Raw genomic sequence first — 12,397 nt, 5'->3', positions numbered from 1 at the left:
AGAGTGAGAAAATATCAAAGAGACCAGTAGCTCATTAAAAAAAAAGAGAGAGAGAAAATATTTGCAAATTATCTGATAAGGGACTAATATTTGGAACACTTAAACATCAACAATATAAAGTGGGCAAACGATTTGAATAAACATTTCTCCAAAGAAGATATACACATAACCAAGAAACACAGAAAAGCTGCTCAATATCATTAGTCATTAGAGAAACGCAAATCAAAACTACAATGAGATACCACTTCACGTCAACTAGAATGACTAAAATAAAAAAGAAACAATAGTAAGTGGTGGGGAGTATGTGGAAAAATTGGGACTCTCATAACACTGGTGATAGTAATTTAAATTGTGCAGCCACTTGGAACAGAGGGTTACCATATGACCAAGAAATTCTACTCGTAGGTATATACCCCAAAGAAGTGAAAACGTATGTCCACATTAAAAGTTGCATATGAATATTCATAGCAGCATTACTCATAACAGCCAAATAGTGGAAACAATGCATAAGTTCATCCTCTGATAAATAAGGAAGCAAAATGTGATATATTCATACAATGGGATATTATTCACCTATAAAAAAATAAAATACTGATACATAGTACCAGTATTTATTTCATCCAACACTGAAAACATGCTAAGTGAAAGAAGCCAGGCACAGAAGGCCACTTGTATGATTCCATTTACATGAAATGTCAATAATAGACAAATCCATACAGACGGAAGTTAGATTATTGGTTGCCTAAGTCTGGTGGGATTGAGGAGAAAGGGGAGAATGGCTAATGAGTTTGGAGGTTTTTTTTAGGTAACAAAATGTTCTATGATTAGATGGTGGTGATGTTTATACAACTCTGTGACTAATTAAAAACCATTGAATTGTATACTTTCCTTCTTTTTTTTTTTTTTTTTTTTTGAGATGGAGTTTTGCTCTTGTTGCCCAGGCTGGAGTGCAATGGCATGATCTCGGCTCACCATGACCTTTGCCTCCTGGGTTCAAGTGATTCTCCTGCTTCAGCCTCCCAAGTAGCTGGAATTACAGGCATGCACCACCATGCCTAGCTAATTTTGTATTTTTAGTAGAGACAGGGTTTTTCCATGTTGGTCAGGCTGGTCTCAAACTCCTGATCTCAGGTGATCTGCCCGCCGTGGCCTCCCAAAATGCTGGGGTTACAGCTGTGAGCCACGGTGCCCAGCTGAATTGTATACTTTCAAAAGATGACTTTTATCATATGTGAATTATATCTAAATTGAGCTGTTAATAATAACAAAAGGCCTGGACTAAAGCTATGGGAGAAGGGATGAGAGATTCCCAAGAGAATGTTTTCGAGAAACTTTAGCAGGTAGTCAGCTGGACCTGGTGATGGATTACTTAAAGGAAGTGAGGAGAAGTCAAAGGTGACTTCTAATTTCTGGAAGAGAGAGAGCGGAGGAAGAAGAAGGAGAATGAGATGAAAGAGATACCAAGACACCATGGTTCTCCACGCCATCATGAGAAGAAATGGAAGATGCCAATGAAAAAGAAGAGGGAAGAGTTTCATTTTGTTCAACAGTTAACAACCGTTCCGCATCACAGCCTGGTAGATGTAGGTCTCTCATCCAGTGAGCTCGACTGGGAAGGCAAAAATCCCTGGAAGACTTAGAAACTAAGTAAGCCCCAGGCATCTGCAAGTAATCCTTGAAAATCTTCAGAATGTGGGCTTTGTGTTTTCCTGCCTTCTTGTCGTGCAGGTGAGGAAACATCTTTTATAGAATATTGGGTTACTTTCCAGATGTTATATACCAAAGGAGACTAGAATTCAGGTCTCCTTACTAAACTGCATTATTTACTACAATAGCTTCATAAACAAACAATTAGACTCAGCCCTATTCTTTATTTTTTTGAGAGGAAGTCTCACTCTGTCGCCCTGGCTGGAGTGCAGTGGCACGATCTTGGCTCACTGCAACCTCCACCTCCTGGGTTCAAGCGATTCTCCTGTCTCAGCCTCCCAAGTAGCCACCACACCCAGCTAATTTTTATATTTTTAGTAAAGACAGGATTTCATCATGTTGGCCAGGCTGGTCTCGAACTCCTAACCTCAGGTAATCTGCCTGCCTCCCAAAGTGCTGGGATTACAGGTGTGAGCCACCGCGCCCAGCCTGACTCAGCCCTATTTTTTAGACATTTGCCAGAACACATCCCAATACATGCAGTTATATGTTTGCCCTCTGTAGACATTCTGAGAGACTATGCATCAGAATCCATTGACCATAAAAACAATAAATGCTTAGATTGCTTTTCTGTGACGTCCCTCAACAGTGTGGCCCAGCATTTCCAGGTGGCCTCTTTCATGCCTAGTCAAGAACATAAAGACTTCCAATTCACCTGGCCCTATTGACGAGAGGATGTTGGGGACACCCTCTTCCTCAAAGGCTCCATGAGTAGAGGATAAGGAAGGGCACTTCCAAGTCATTTTGCCAGAAAGCTCAAAGATAATAGGGGCAAGAAAGTATTTTAGGTTTGGCCAAGCCTGCAGACTTGGGTAATTTGGGAACTGGGGAAGTCTTTCCCCTTTCTGGAACCCAACAACATGATCCCAAGAACACCACCAGGTGTATACTCAGGGTTTCAGTCCTGAATGCCAGAAAATACAAAAATGTAGAGTAACATTAAATTAGTTTTTATCTTTTATTTACCTCCATTTAATAAACCTTGAATGGCTCTGTTTCCTGTCTTTGATTGTCCTGTCTGCATATTTCCTGCTAAGAGTTTACAAAACAGCACTCTTGAACAGGAAGATAAGAAGTGTACCTATTTGTTGAATAACATCAAGGGAGAAAACTGCTAACTCATCCATTTTGTTAAGTGGTTCAAAAAGATCAAAATACCAATTAACTTGCTGGCTCAGAAATCTTTGATATCCTCAGATTTACTGGCATTTTGAAACTCCTGTTCATACTTGCCTAATGGCTTTCTGATTATGAACAAAGAAGTGCCAATCTGCTCAGCATTTGACCTGTTTTCTTAAATATTTTTATGTATTCAAACATTGTTACAAAAAATATTTGACTAGTCAAATTCATGTGCTAAATTTTTTTCTTGTTCCACTTCCAAATTTAGGAGGAAAAAAGAAGCTCAAAGACACTTTAAAAAAAAAAAAAAAAAAGCCATTTCATTCTTATTTTTAATTTAAAAGCTCTCATTGCAAGGAAGATTTTTTGCCTTATCTTTTCCATGGAATTTAGCAGAGTTTGGGAGACTTGATAAAGCAAGCTACCATAATTATGACCCATCCTCTCCTGAGAAAAAGTTGGAAAAAATGACTTTGGGCACATGTTTCAGAGTGGAGGTAAAAAGACACTAAAGATGGCTTAAGGAGTGAGGCAGATTCTACAATGCATTTTTTTTTTTCTTGGTTGCCTTGTCTTCGTCAGACATACAATGGATTTCACTATTCCTCTCCAGGCATCCTCAGACAGCAGTGCTTCTCAGAGGTGTTTTTTTGTTATTTTTTTCCTTATTTCTTCACAGAAAATTCTACTTGTAATCACATTCATACATAATCTCTATGGCAGTTGTTCAGAAAAGAGCAGCATTTCATTCTCAGGCAAAGGCACTTTCTGGGTTAAGAAAGTGCCATGCAGGCCGGGAGCGGTGGCTCAAGCCTGTAATCCCAGCACTTTGGGAGGCTGAGGTGGGCGGATCACAAGGTCAGGAGATCGAGACCATCCTGGCTAACACGGTGAAACCCTGTCTCTACTAAAAATACAAAAAATTAGCTGGGTGAGGTGGCGGGCGCCTGTAGTCCCAGCTACGCGGGAGGCTGAGGCAGGAGAATGGCGTGAACCCCGGGGGCGGAGCCTGCAGTGAGCCGAGATTGCGCCACTGCACTCCAGCCTGGGTGAAAGAGCGAGACTCCATCTCAAAAAAAAAAGTGCCATGCAATTTATTTCAATAAATACTGATTGAATGCACTGAACTGAAGAGATTAAAAGCATGCATGCTGAAACCGGACTGCCTGGGTTCAAATCCTGGCTCTACATTGACCAGCATAAGACCATGGGAAAATCACTTACTTTCTTTTCATACCCAAGTTTTCTCACCTTTACGTTTTGTAAAATGAGGATAATAATAGAGTCTAGCTTATAGGGTTGTTCTATAAATCAAATGAGATAATACATTTTAGAATAGTGCCCTAAAATGTCCTGTACTCTTAGGATACTTCAGGTGTTATATAAGTGTTAATTATCATATTATATCATGCCAGAACCTGGAAGAAGAACTGGTGCTTGGGTGCATTCAAATCCACCAGAATCTGGGACCACTTAGGGAGGGATACTTTCATCATAACAACAAAATACCTGGAGAACTTGAGACCTAAGGATTTATAACATATAAACGTATATGGACATTTAAAATAATGTGATCAGAAGGAAGCCTAACCTGGCTGCTGGATCACTGCAGTTTAGTTGAAGCACAATAAAAATGCAACATTCAAGCAAGTAAATGGTAGCTGGCAACTAGCCAATTACATGTTTGGAGGAGAGCGGGAAGGAGGAACAATCTTAGGACACAGGGATGGCCAGAGTAGAGCTACATTTGTAAGAATGCATTCCCGTAGATGACAGTCTGACCTTTTCACAAATTCTTCAAAGAGGATGCGGTGGGAATAGCCCTGGCGGCGGATGCTGACTGTCTCCAGAATCCCTGTGGAGCGGAGCTGGGCCAGCACCCTCTCTCGAGAGAACTGCAGGGCCTCTCGGTCATCATTGGGTTTAATGCAGCGCACAAAGTGGGGCTGTCCAACCACCATTTTGGAGAGCAGGTCCATCAGAGAATACTACCAGGGGGAAAAATGCACAAGGAACAAGGTTACCACCAACGTAATGGATAATTAAAACACAGGCCTGCAGAAGCCTCTAGAGCAGTTTGAGGCCCACAGACCTTCTTGAGGAAGAACATGAAATCAGCAATAGGAGATAATAATGTAAGTTGCACTTATAGCCACCTGCAGATTCAAAAACATTCTTTAAATATCACCTAGTGCCAAGCAATATCCCATATGGCAGAAACTTAGCCAAGAACCTGCTCTAGGTTAACCTGTAATTCCACTGCCAGAACTAGAATGCTTGTCACTGGTATTCCAAGGTGATGTTCCACAATCTGTATCTGTAATTTAAAATGTCCAGCTTTTGAGGAAGGGGCTAATTGCTTCTTCAGCCTAAGAACCACCAGATAGTCTAAGCAAATCCTACAGATACGATTGGTAATAAGGTAGTGGGACAGAAAAGAAAAATACAAAAACAAGGCAAAGAAAATGAGAGAAGTACGCAAAAAGAAGATTGTGGTGACTATCAACTAACATATACCAAGCAGCTGGTACAGGGCTCTCATAGCAAGAGGGGAGGAAGGACACAGAAAATCAGAGGGGTGCTTGTGAAGGGGGGCCTCAGTTGTTCCTCAGGGGCATCCACTGCTAGAGCTCTTCTGGGCACACCTTCAGAAGCTATTAGAAGCCAAAGGAAATCAGTTCCATTATTTCATAGTCACTGCTCCTACAGATCAAAATTGGTGGTACCTAGCTTACCAAGGTAACTTATTTTTCAGGTTTAGCATTGTGAATGGGTATTTTGAGAACACCAAACTGGTTGTTATGGGTATATTTCTGAAAAACCATAAGCCAGAGGCTTTTCTGCTGATAGGGGGGCCCTAAGATCTTGAGGATCACTTCACAGAGTAAATGGAGCCACTAAATCCAGTGGGAAAACAAATACAGACACCAAGGGTTACCAGGAGGATGATACGGTTTGGATGTGTGTTTCCTCCAAATCTCATGTTGAAATGTGACCTCTAATGTGGGAGATGGGCCCAGTGGGAGGAGTTTGGGTCATGGGGGCAGATTCCTCATGAATGGCTTGGTGCTGTCCTCATGGCAATGAGTGAGTTCTTACTCTATTAGTTCATGCAAAATTGGGTGGTTTAAAGAGTCTGGGATACCCCCTCTGTCTGGTTCCCTCTCCATTCCTCTCTCTCTTGCCATGTAACATGCCTGCTCTATGAGTAAAAGCTTCCTGAGGCCTCACCGGAAGCCAAGTAGATGCTGGCGCCAGGCTTGTACAGCCTGCAGAACCGTGAGCCAAATAAACCTCTTTTCTTCATAAATTACTCAGTCTTGGCTGGGCACGGTGGCTCATGCCTGTAATCCTAGCACTTCGGGAGGCCGAGGTGGGTGGATCACCTAAGGTCAGGAGTTCGAGACTGGACTGGCCAACATGGTGAAGCCTCATCTCTAGTAAAAATACAAAAAAATTTGCCAGGCATGGTGGCACATGCCTGTAGTCCCAGCTACATGGGAGGCTGAGGCAGGAGAATTGCTTGAACCCGGGAGGCGGAGGTTGCAGTGAACCGAGATGGCGCCATTGAACTCCAGCCTGGGTGACAGAGCGAGACTCTGTCTTAAAAGAAAAAAGAGTTATCCGGTTTCAAGTATTCCTTCATAGCAACATAAAATGGACTAACAGATGAGGATAGAGCCACTGAAGGGTATAGGACCAGGTGTGTCTCAATATAAGAAATAAGTAGCAATTATAAATAACGAAACATCAGAATGATGAGGAAGGGGCCCACCTGTCACAGATGCTATAGCACGACTCACTGAATGGATGGAATACTGGATTTGAAGGTCTGGGGCCCCTGCAATTCATACCCTGAGCCCAATTCTAGCCTGCCTCTGAAGCACAATTGGCTAGGCTGGACTTCTGCGTTTTAGATCCCTGCACCTGCTAGCTTTCCATGGAGCCTTCTATCCAGAGTGCTGGCTCCCAAGCCCCGCCCTTCAGCCTTCCTGGCTCTTCCAGCTTCCCACCCACCTGACCTCTCATACCTGCCAAGCCCTTTCCTGTGCCAACCCTATCTTACTACCTCATTCTGCTATCCCTGAGATCAGTTCTAAATTTGATCTAACAGCATTTTTTTTTTTTGAGACGGAGTCTCACTTTGTCACCCAGGCCTGCAATGGCGCAATCTCAGCTGACTGCAACCTCTACCTCCCAGGTTCAAGTGATTCTTCTGCCTCAGCCTCCCAAGTAGCTGGGACTACAGGCACCTGCCATCACGCCTAATTTTTGCATTTTTAGTAGAGACGGGGTTTCACCATGTTGGCCAGGCTCGTCTCTTAACTCTTGACCTCAGGTGATGCGCCTACCTCAGCCTCCCAAAATGCTGGGACTATAGGTGTGAGCCAATGCGCTCGGCCTAACAGTATTTCTACTGTGAAACTATCTGGACCTTAGCTCCCAGTCTCTAAGGGCCTTCCAACTCTAATGCTTTATAATTTGAAGACAAACAAATCTGTGCAAATCGCTGCAAGAGTGTATATGTCTTATCTTTGCTATATAATGTGCATTTAACAGAGCCCTTCTGGAGACCATGTTTTTACCCAAAGGAGGCATTTAACTAGATGAAGTATCAGAAACAGGGATGGCAGAAATGGGAAATAATAGGGCTCAGACAAGTGGGTTTTACAATGGGTCAATTCAATCTAGGAAAATAAAGTCAATGCTAAGACAGATTCTCTCAGTATCTGAACTTATAAGCCACCTTCTGGAACTTTATTAACTACTTTACTATTCAGTATGCTAGAAAAGTGGCTGCCTCTAGTAGCTTTAAGACCAAGAAGCAGCTCAAATGCTAACAGAATCAGTCATTTAATGGGCAGGATTGTGTGCCCAATGTTCTCTTTCTTCCTTGCTTCCACCACTTCCCCAAACCAATCTTTCTTGACTCTGTGCTTTGCCCTTGTTTCACTGACTCTATCTAGGCATCTCATAAGAAGGCTTGGACAGTCCTTTCTGGAAGTAGGCAGAATAGAGATCAAGAAGACTCCATACCCGGAAGTAAGAAGCCACAGTTTGCCTCTTCATGTTGGTGGTTTCTTCCGGATGCCGCATCACCTCCAGAGTGTCCACCTGGAAGCACAGGTGGAGGCAAGTGGTTTGAGGATCTAGGCACTTACCTCATGCTCCATGTCTTCCAAAATCTGAAAGCCTGTTTGGCCAAATATCTGAGGGGCCATGGTATTTAGGACACAATAGTGTACTGTGGGGAGAATTTTTCAAAACATAGAAACAAAAGAATATGCATTGTTCTACTCATTTGACAATACCTCACTCTATAAAATACCATATGGTTTTAGTGTAAACCCCTGTTATTTCTATACTTTTACATCTTCTAATGAACCCCTGTTAAATTCTCTAGTAAGGTCATATGAGACCAAACTATTGCTTAAAAGGAAACTTGGCAAAGGGCCATGAGGCGAAATGATTATAAAGACATGATGGCCCCAAAGCCCAGGTTGTACCACAGGGAATTAGGCCAGCGCCAGTTGCCTTCCATGTCATCAGACTCTGATGCTGCAACACTCCTCCTACCACCCACCGTTCCCACGTGCTCACTGCAGATACGAGCTCAGGCACCAAATCACTCGGAAACCCAATGGAATGCACCTGTTCTCAATATCCATCCCAACTACCTGGGCTGACTGGAAGGAATTTATTGATGAAAACAACTGCAGGGGCCGACTGCAAGCAGCCTCTGTTCCATTATTATAATGCAACAACAAACACCCTGCTTTGGTTTGCAGAGTGCATGAGTGGCATTTAGCACTGGCCTTGCCATGGCAGCTTCCCATCTGCTCTGAACAGGTGGCAAGGGTATAAAGCAGAAATATTTGAAATGGAAGACACTGCTGTCAGCATGTGGGTTAGGCTGGGTGGACTGCCGTCCAGGCAGCCACCTTCCCATGGGGTGAGGATGTCTGTAGCCTTGTTCAATGAAAGTGAAAAACCGGTGCTAAAAGGGGTGGGAGTTAGGAGGGGTGAATAAAGAGGCTTACCTAAAGCAGTATGTGGGAGACTGTGTGCAAAATGGAAGGAAATGCTTCAATTGGGATGGGTAAAGAAAACAGGTTTATTTAAGAAGGGGAGAAAACATGGAGCTAAGTTTCCAAAACCTAGAAAAACAACCTAAACAGTGAGCAGCTCTATGACCCAAGTGAAGACATCAGAGACAGTGCAGCTTTATTTTAATGGGCTGCACGGCAGATGCCATCAGTCCATTCACATGCAGCTGAAACAATGATACAACTGCCTATAGGTTTGACATTTTAATTTTTTCTAATGGGAAAGAAGGAATGGAAAGATCCTGGGTTTAGAAAGAAGAGGGACTAAAGAGAAAACACAACACACCAGCCCCACCTGCAGAGCATGTTACACTCTCTCCACTGTCACCAGATGGGTCCACTCCGGAGGTTTCTTTCCCTTTCTCACCCCCATTTGAGTACAGAACTCAAGAGCTGGGGAGGTTTGGGGCAAACTACTCAGGTCTGAAGAAAAGGTCTTGGCTAGGGCCAGCCTTTGGCTAAATTGTAAATTCTAGATTTTCTTCAACTTTTTTCTCCTTATTTTCTTCTTCTACCCCTGGCCCGCCCCCCAATCTCCACACATATACACACACACAACTTTGGGAATTTCTCCACCACTTCTTTTTTTTTTTTTTTAAATGGAGTTTCACTCTTGTTGCCCAGGCTGGAGTGCAATGGCACGGTCTCAGCTCACTACAACCACCGCCTGCCGGATTCAAACAGTTCTCCTGCCTCAGCCTCCTGAGTAGCTGGAATTACAGGTGCCTGCCACCACACCCAGCTAATTTTTGTATTTTTGGTAGAGACGAGGTTTTACCATATTGGCCAGGCTGGTCTCGAATTCCTGACCTCAAGTGATCTGCCTGCCTTGGCCTCCCAAAGTGCTAGGATTACAGACTTGAGCAACCACGCTGGGCCCAGCACTTTTTTTTTTTTTTTTTTTTTTTTGAGATGGAGTTTTGCTCCCAGGCTGGAGTGCAATGGTGCGATCTTGGCTCACTGCAATCTCCACCTTCGGGGTTCAAGTGTTTTCCTGCCTCAACCTCCCGAGTAGCTGGGATTACAGGTGCCCACCACTATGCCTGGCTAATTTTGTATTTTTAGTAGAGACAGGGTTTCTCCATGTTGGTCAGGCTGGTCTCGAACTCCCGACCTCAGATGATCCACCTGCCTCAGCCTCCCCAAGTGCTGGGATTACAGCAGTGAGTCACCTTGCCCGGCCTCAGCACTTCTTTTTTTTTTTTTTTTTTTTTTTTTTTTTGAGACAGAGTCTCGCTCTGTCGCCCAGGCTGGAGTGCAGTGGCGCAATCTCGGCTCACTGCAAGCTCCACCTCCTGGGTTCACGCCATTCTCCTGCCTCAGCCTCTCCGAGTATTGAGGGACTACAGGCGCCCGCCACCACGCCCGGCTAATTTTTTTGTATTTTTAGTAGAGACGGGGTTTCACCGTGATCTCGATCTCCTGACCTCGTGATCCGCCCGCCTCGGCCTCCCAAAGTGCTAGGATTACAAGCGTGAGCCATCGCGTCCCTGAAGAAGCACCTCTTGCTTTGAACCTGGCTTTTCCTCTTTCATTTCCCTCCCTTTTTATTCAAATTAACTAGTGAGCACCAGCCCCCCAGGCAGCTGAAAAGCTCATTTATAATTTTCTATTGGTAGATGTTTATGAATTGACCTATTACCCTCCCTCAGAACTTATAACAGACCCTTAGCATTTGAGAATTTAAGTTTGGTGACCAAAAAATCCTTGATGTATATTAATTCAGCTGAAACACAATTTAAAAGGAATACTCATATAAGAAAATTTCACATGTACCCCATAAATCTGCAGAAATAAAATATAAATAAATAAAAGGAATAATCTGTATTGTTTTCAAGATCAGCACCGGTTCCCTGCAGCAAATTGGAAAAATGCAGACTTAAGCACCAATTTGCACTCTAAAAGTTATAAGGCTATGTGGTCAGGAGGTAGCTCCCAGCTAGTGACAGCCCCTGTCTAACTGCACAGCATCTGTGTTTCAACGGGACTTTAAATTCTGTCCTTGCAATCACATACAGAGTGATGTCTGGAAATAAAGTAAAAACCTATTCTTTGATATATACAACCTGGAAAGGCTAATGCTTTTTTGTAATTCACCACCTACATACTTAGTAGTGCGTTTGACAGAATAGATGATATGCCTTTTTTTTTTCTGAGACGGAGTCTCACTCTGTCACCTAGGGTGGAGTGCAATGGCGCAATCTCAGCTCACTGCAACCTCTGCCTCCTGGGTTCAAGTGATTCTCCTGCCTCAGCCTCCTGAGTAGCTGGGATTACAGGTGCACACCACCACGCCCAGCAAATTAGCTGGTATTTTTAGTAGAGACTGGGTTTCACCATGTTGGTCAGGCTGGTCTTGAACCCCTGACCTTGAGATCCACCTGCCTCGGCCTCCCAAAGTGGTGGGATTACAGGTGTGAGCCACTGAGCCCAGCCTAGGATAGGTGATATTGAGAGGTGACAATGTGCTAGCAGCCCTCACTCACTCTCGGCGCCTCCTCCGCCTCAGTGTCCACTCTGGCCACACTTCAGGAGCCCTTCAGCCCACCGCTGCACTGTGGGAGCCCCTCTCTGGGCTGGCCAAGGCCAGAGCCGGCTCCCTCTGCTTGCAGGGAGGTATGGAGGGTGAGGTGTAGGTGGGAACTGGGGCTGCGCATGGTGCTTGAGAGCCAGCATGAGTTCTGGGTGGGCACGGGCTCGGTGGGCCCCACACTCAGAGCGGCTGGCTGGCGCTGCTACCCCGGGCAGTGAGGGGCTTAGCACCCGTGCCAGTAGCTGCAGAGGGTGCACCGGGTCCCCCAGCACTGCCGGCCCGCCAGCACCGTGCTCAAATTCTCGCCTGGCCTCGGCCACCTCCCTGCGGGGCAGGGCTCGGGACCTGCAGCCTGCCATGCTGGAGCCCCCCAACCCCCAGTGGGCTCCCATGTGGCCTGAGCCTCGAGCCTCCTCAACGGGCACCACCCCCTGCTCCACAGCGCCCGGTCCCCTGACCACCCAATAGCTGAGGAGTGCAGGAGTGTGACGCGGGACTGGCGGGCAGCTCCACCTGCAGCAGGATCCACTAGGTGAAGCCAGCTGGGCTCCTGAGTTGGGGTGGGGACTTGGAGAACTTTTATGTCTAGCTAAAGGCTTGTAAATGCACCAATCAGCACTTTGTGTCTAGCTCAAGGTTTGTAAATGCACCAATCAATGCTCTGTGTCTAGCTAATCTAGTGAAGACTTGGAGAACTTTTGTGTCTAGCTAAAGGATTGTAAACGCACCAATCAGCACTCTGTGTCTAGCTCAAGGTTTGTAAACCCACTAATCAGCACCCTGTCAAAACGGACCAATCAGCTCTCTGTAAAATGGGCCAATCAGCAGAATGTGGGTGGGGTCAGATTAGAGAATAAAAGCAGGCTGCCCGAGCCAGCAGTGGCAATGCACTGGAGTCCCATTCCATGCTGTGGAAGCTTTGTTCTTT

The 12,397-nt window shown here is 44.9% G+C and overlaps 1 protein-coding gene across 1 annotated transcript in view; it reads right to left on the bottom strand.

Moving 5' to 3' along the window:
- MYO3B (myosin IIIB) overlaps positions 1–12,397 on the bottom strand; it is a 269,300-nt gene that overhangs the window by 190,618 nt on the left and 66,285 nt on the right. Inside the window, exons 7-8 of the mRNA XM_063645412.1 lie at positions 7,867–7,944; positions 4,612–4,817 (exon numbers count right to left, since the gene is read on the bottom strand). Of these exons, the coding sequence (XP_063501482.1) occupies positions 4,612–4,817; positions 7,867–7,944 (284 nt within the window). The remainder of the gene's footprint in view (positions 1–4,611; positions 4,818–7,866; positions 7,945–12,397) is intronic.

Source organism: Symphalangus syndactylus, chromosome 8 (assembly GCF_028878055.3).
Source record: "Symphalangus syndactylus isolate Jambi chromosome 8, NHGRI_mSymSyn1-v2.1_pri, whole genome shotgun sequence".
NCBI lineage: Eukaryota > Metazoa > Chordata > Mammalia > Primates > Hylobatidae > Symphalangus > Symphalangus syndactylus.
Note: the sequence above shows the minus strand (reverse complement) of the source record. Positions and strands in the feature narration are given on the sequence as shown.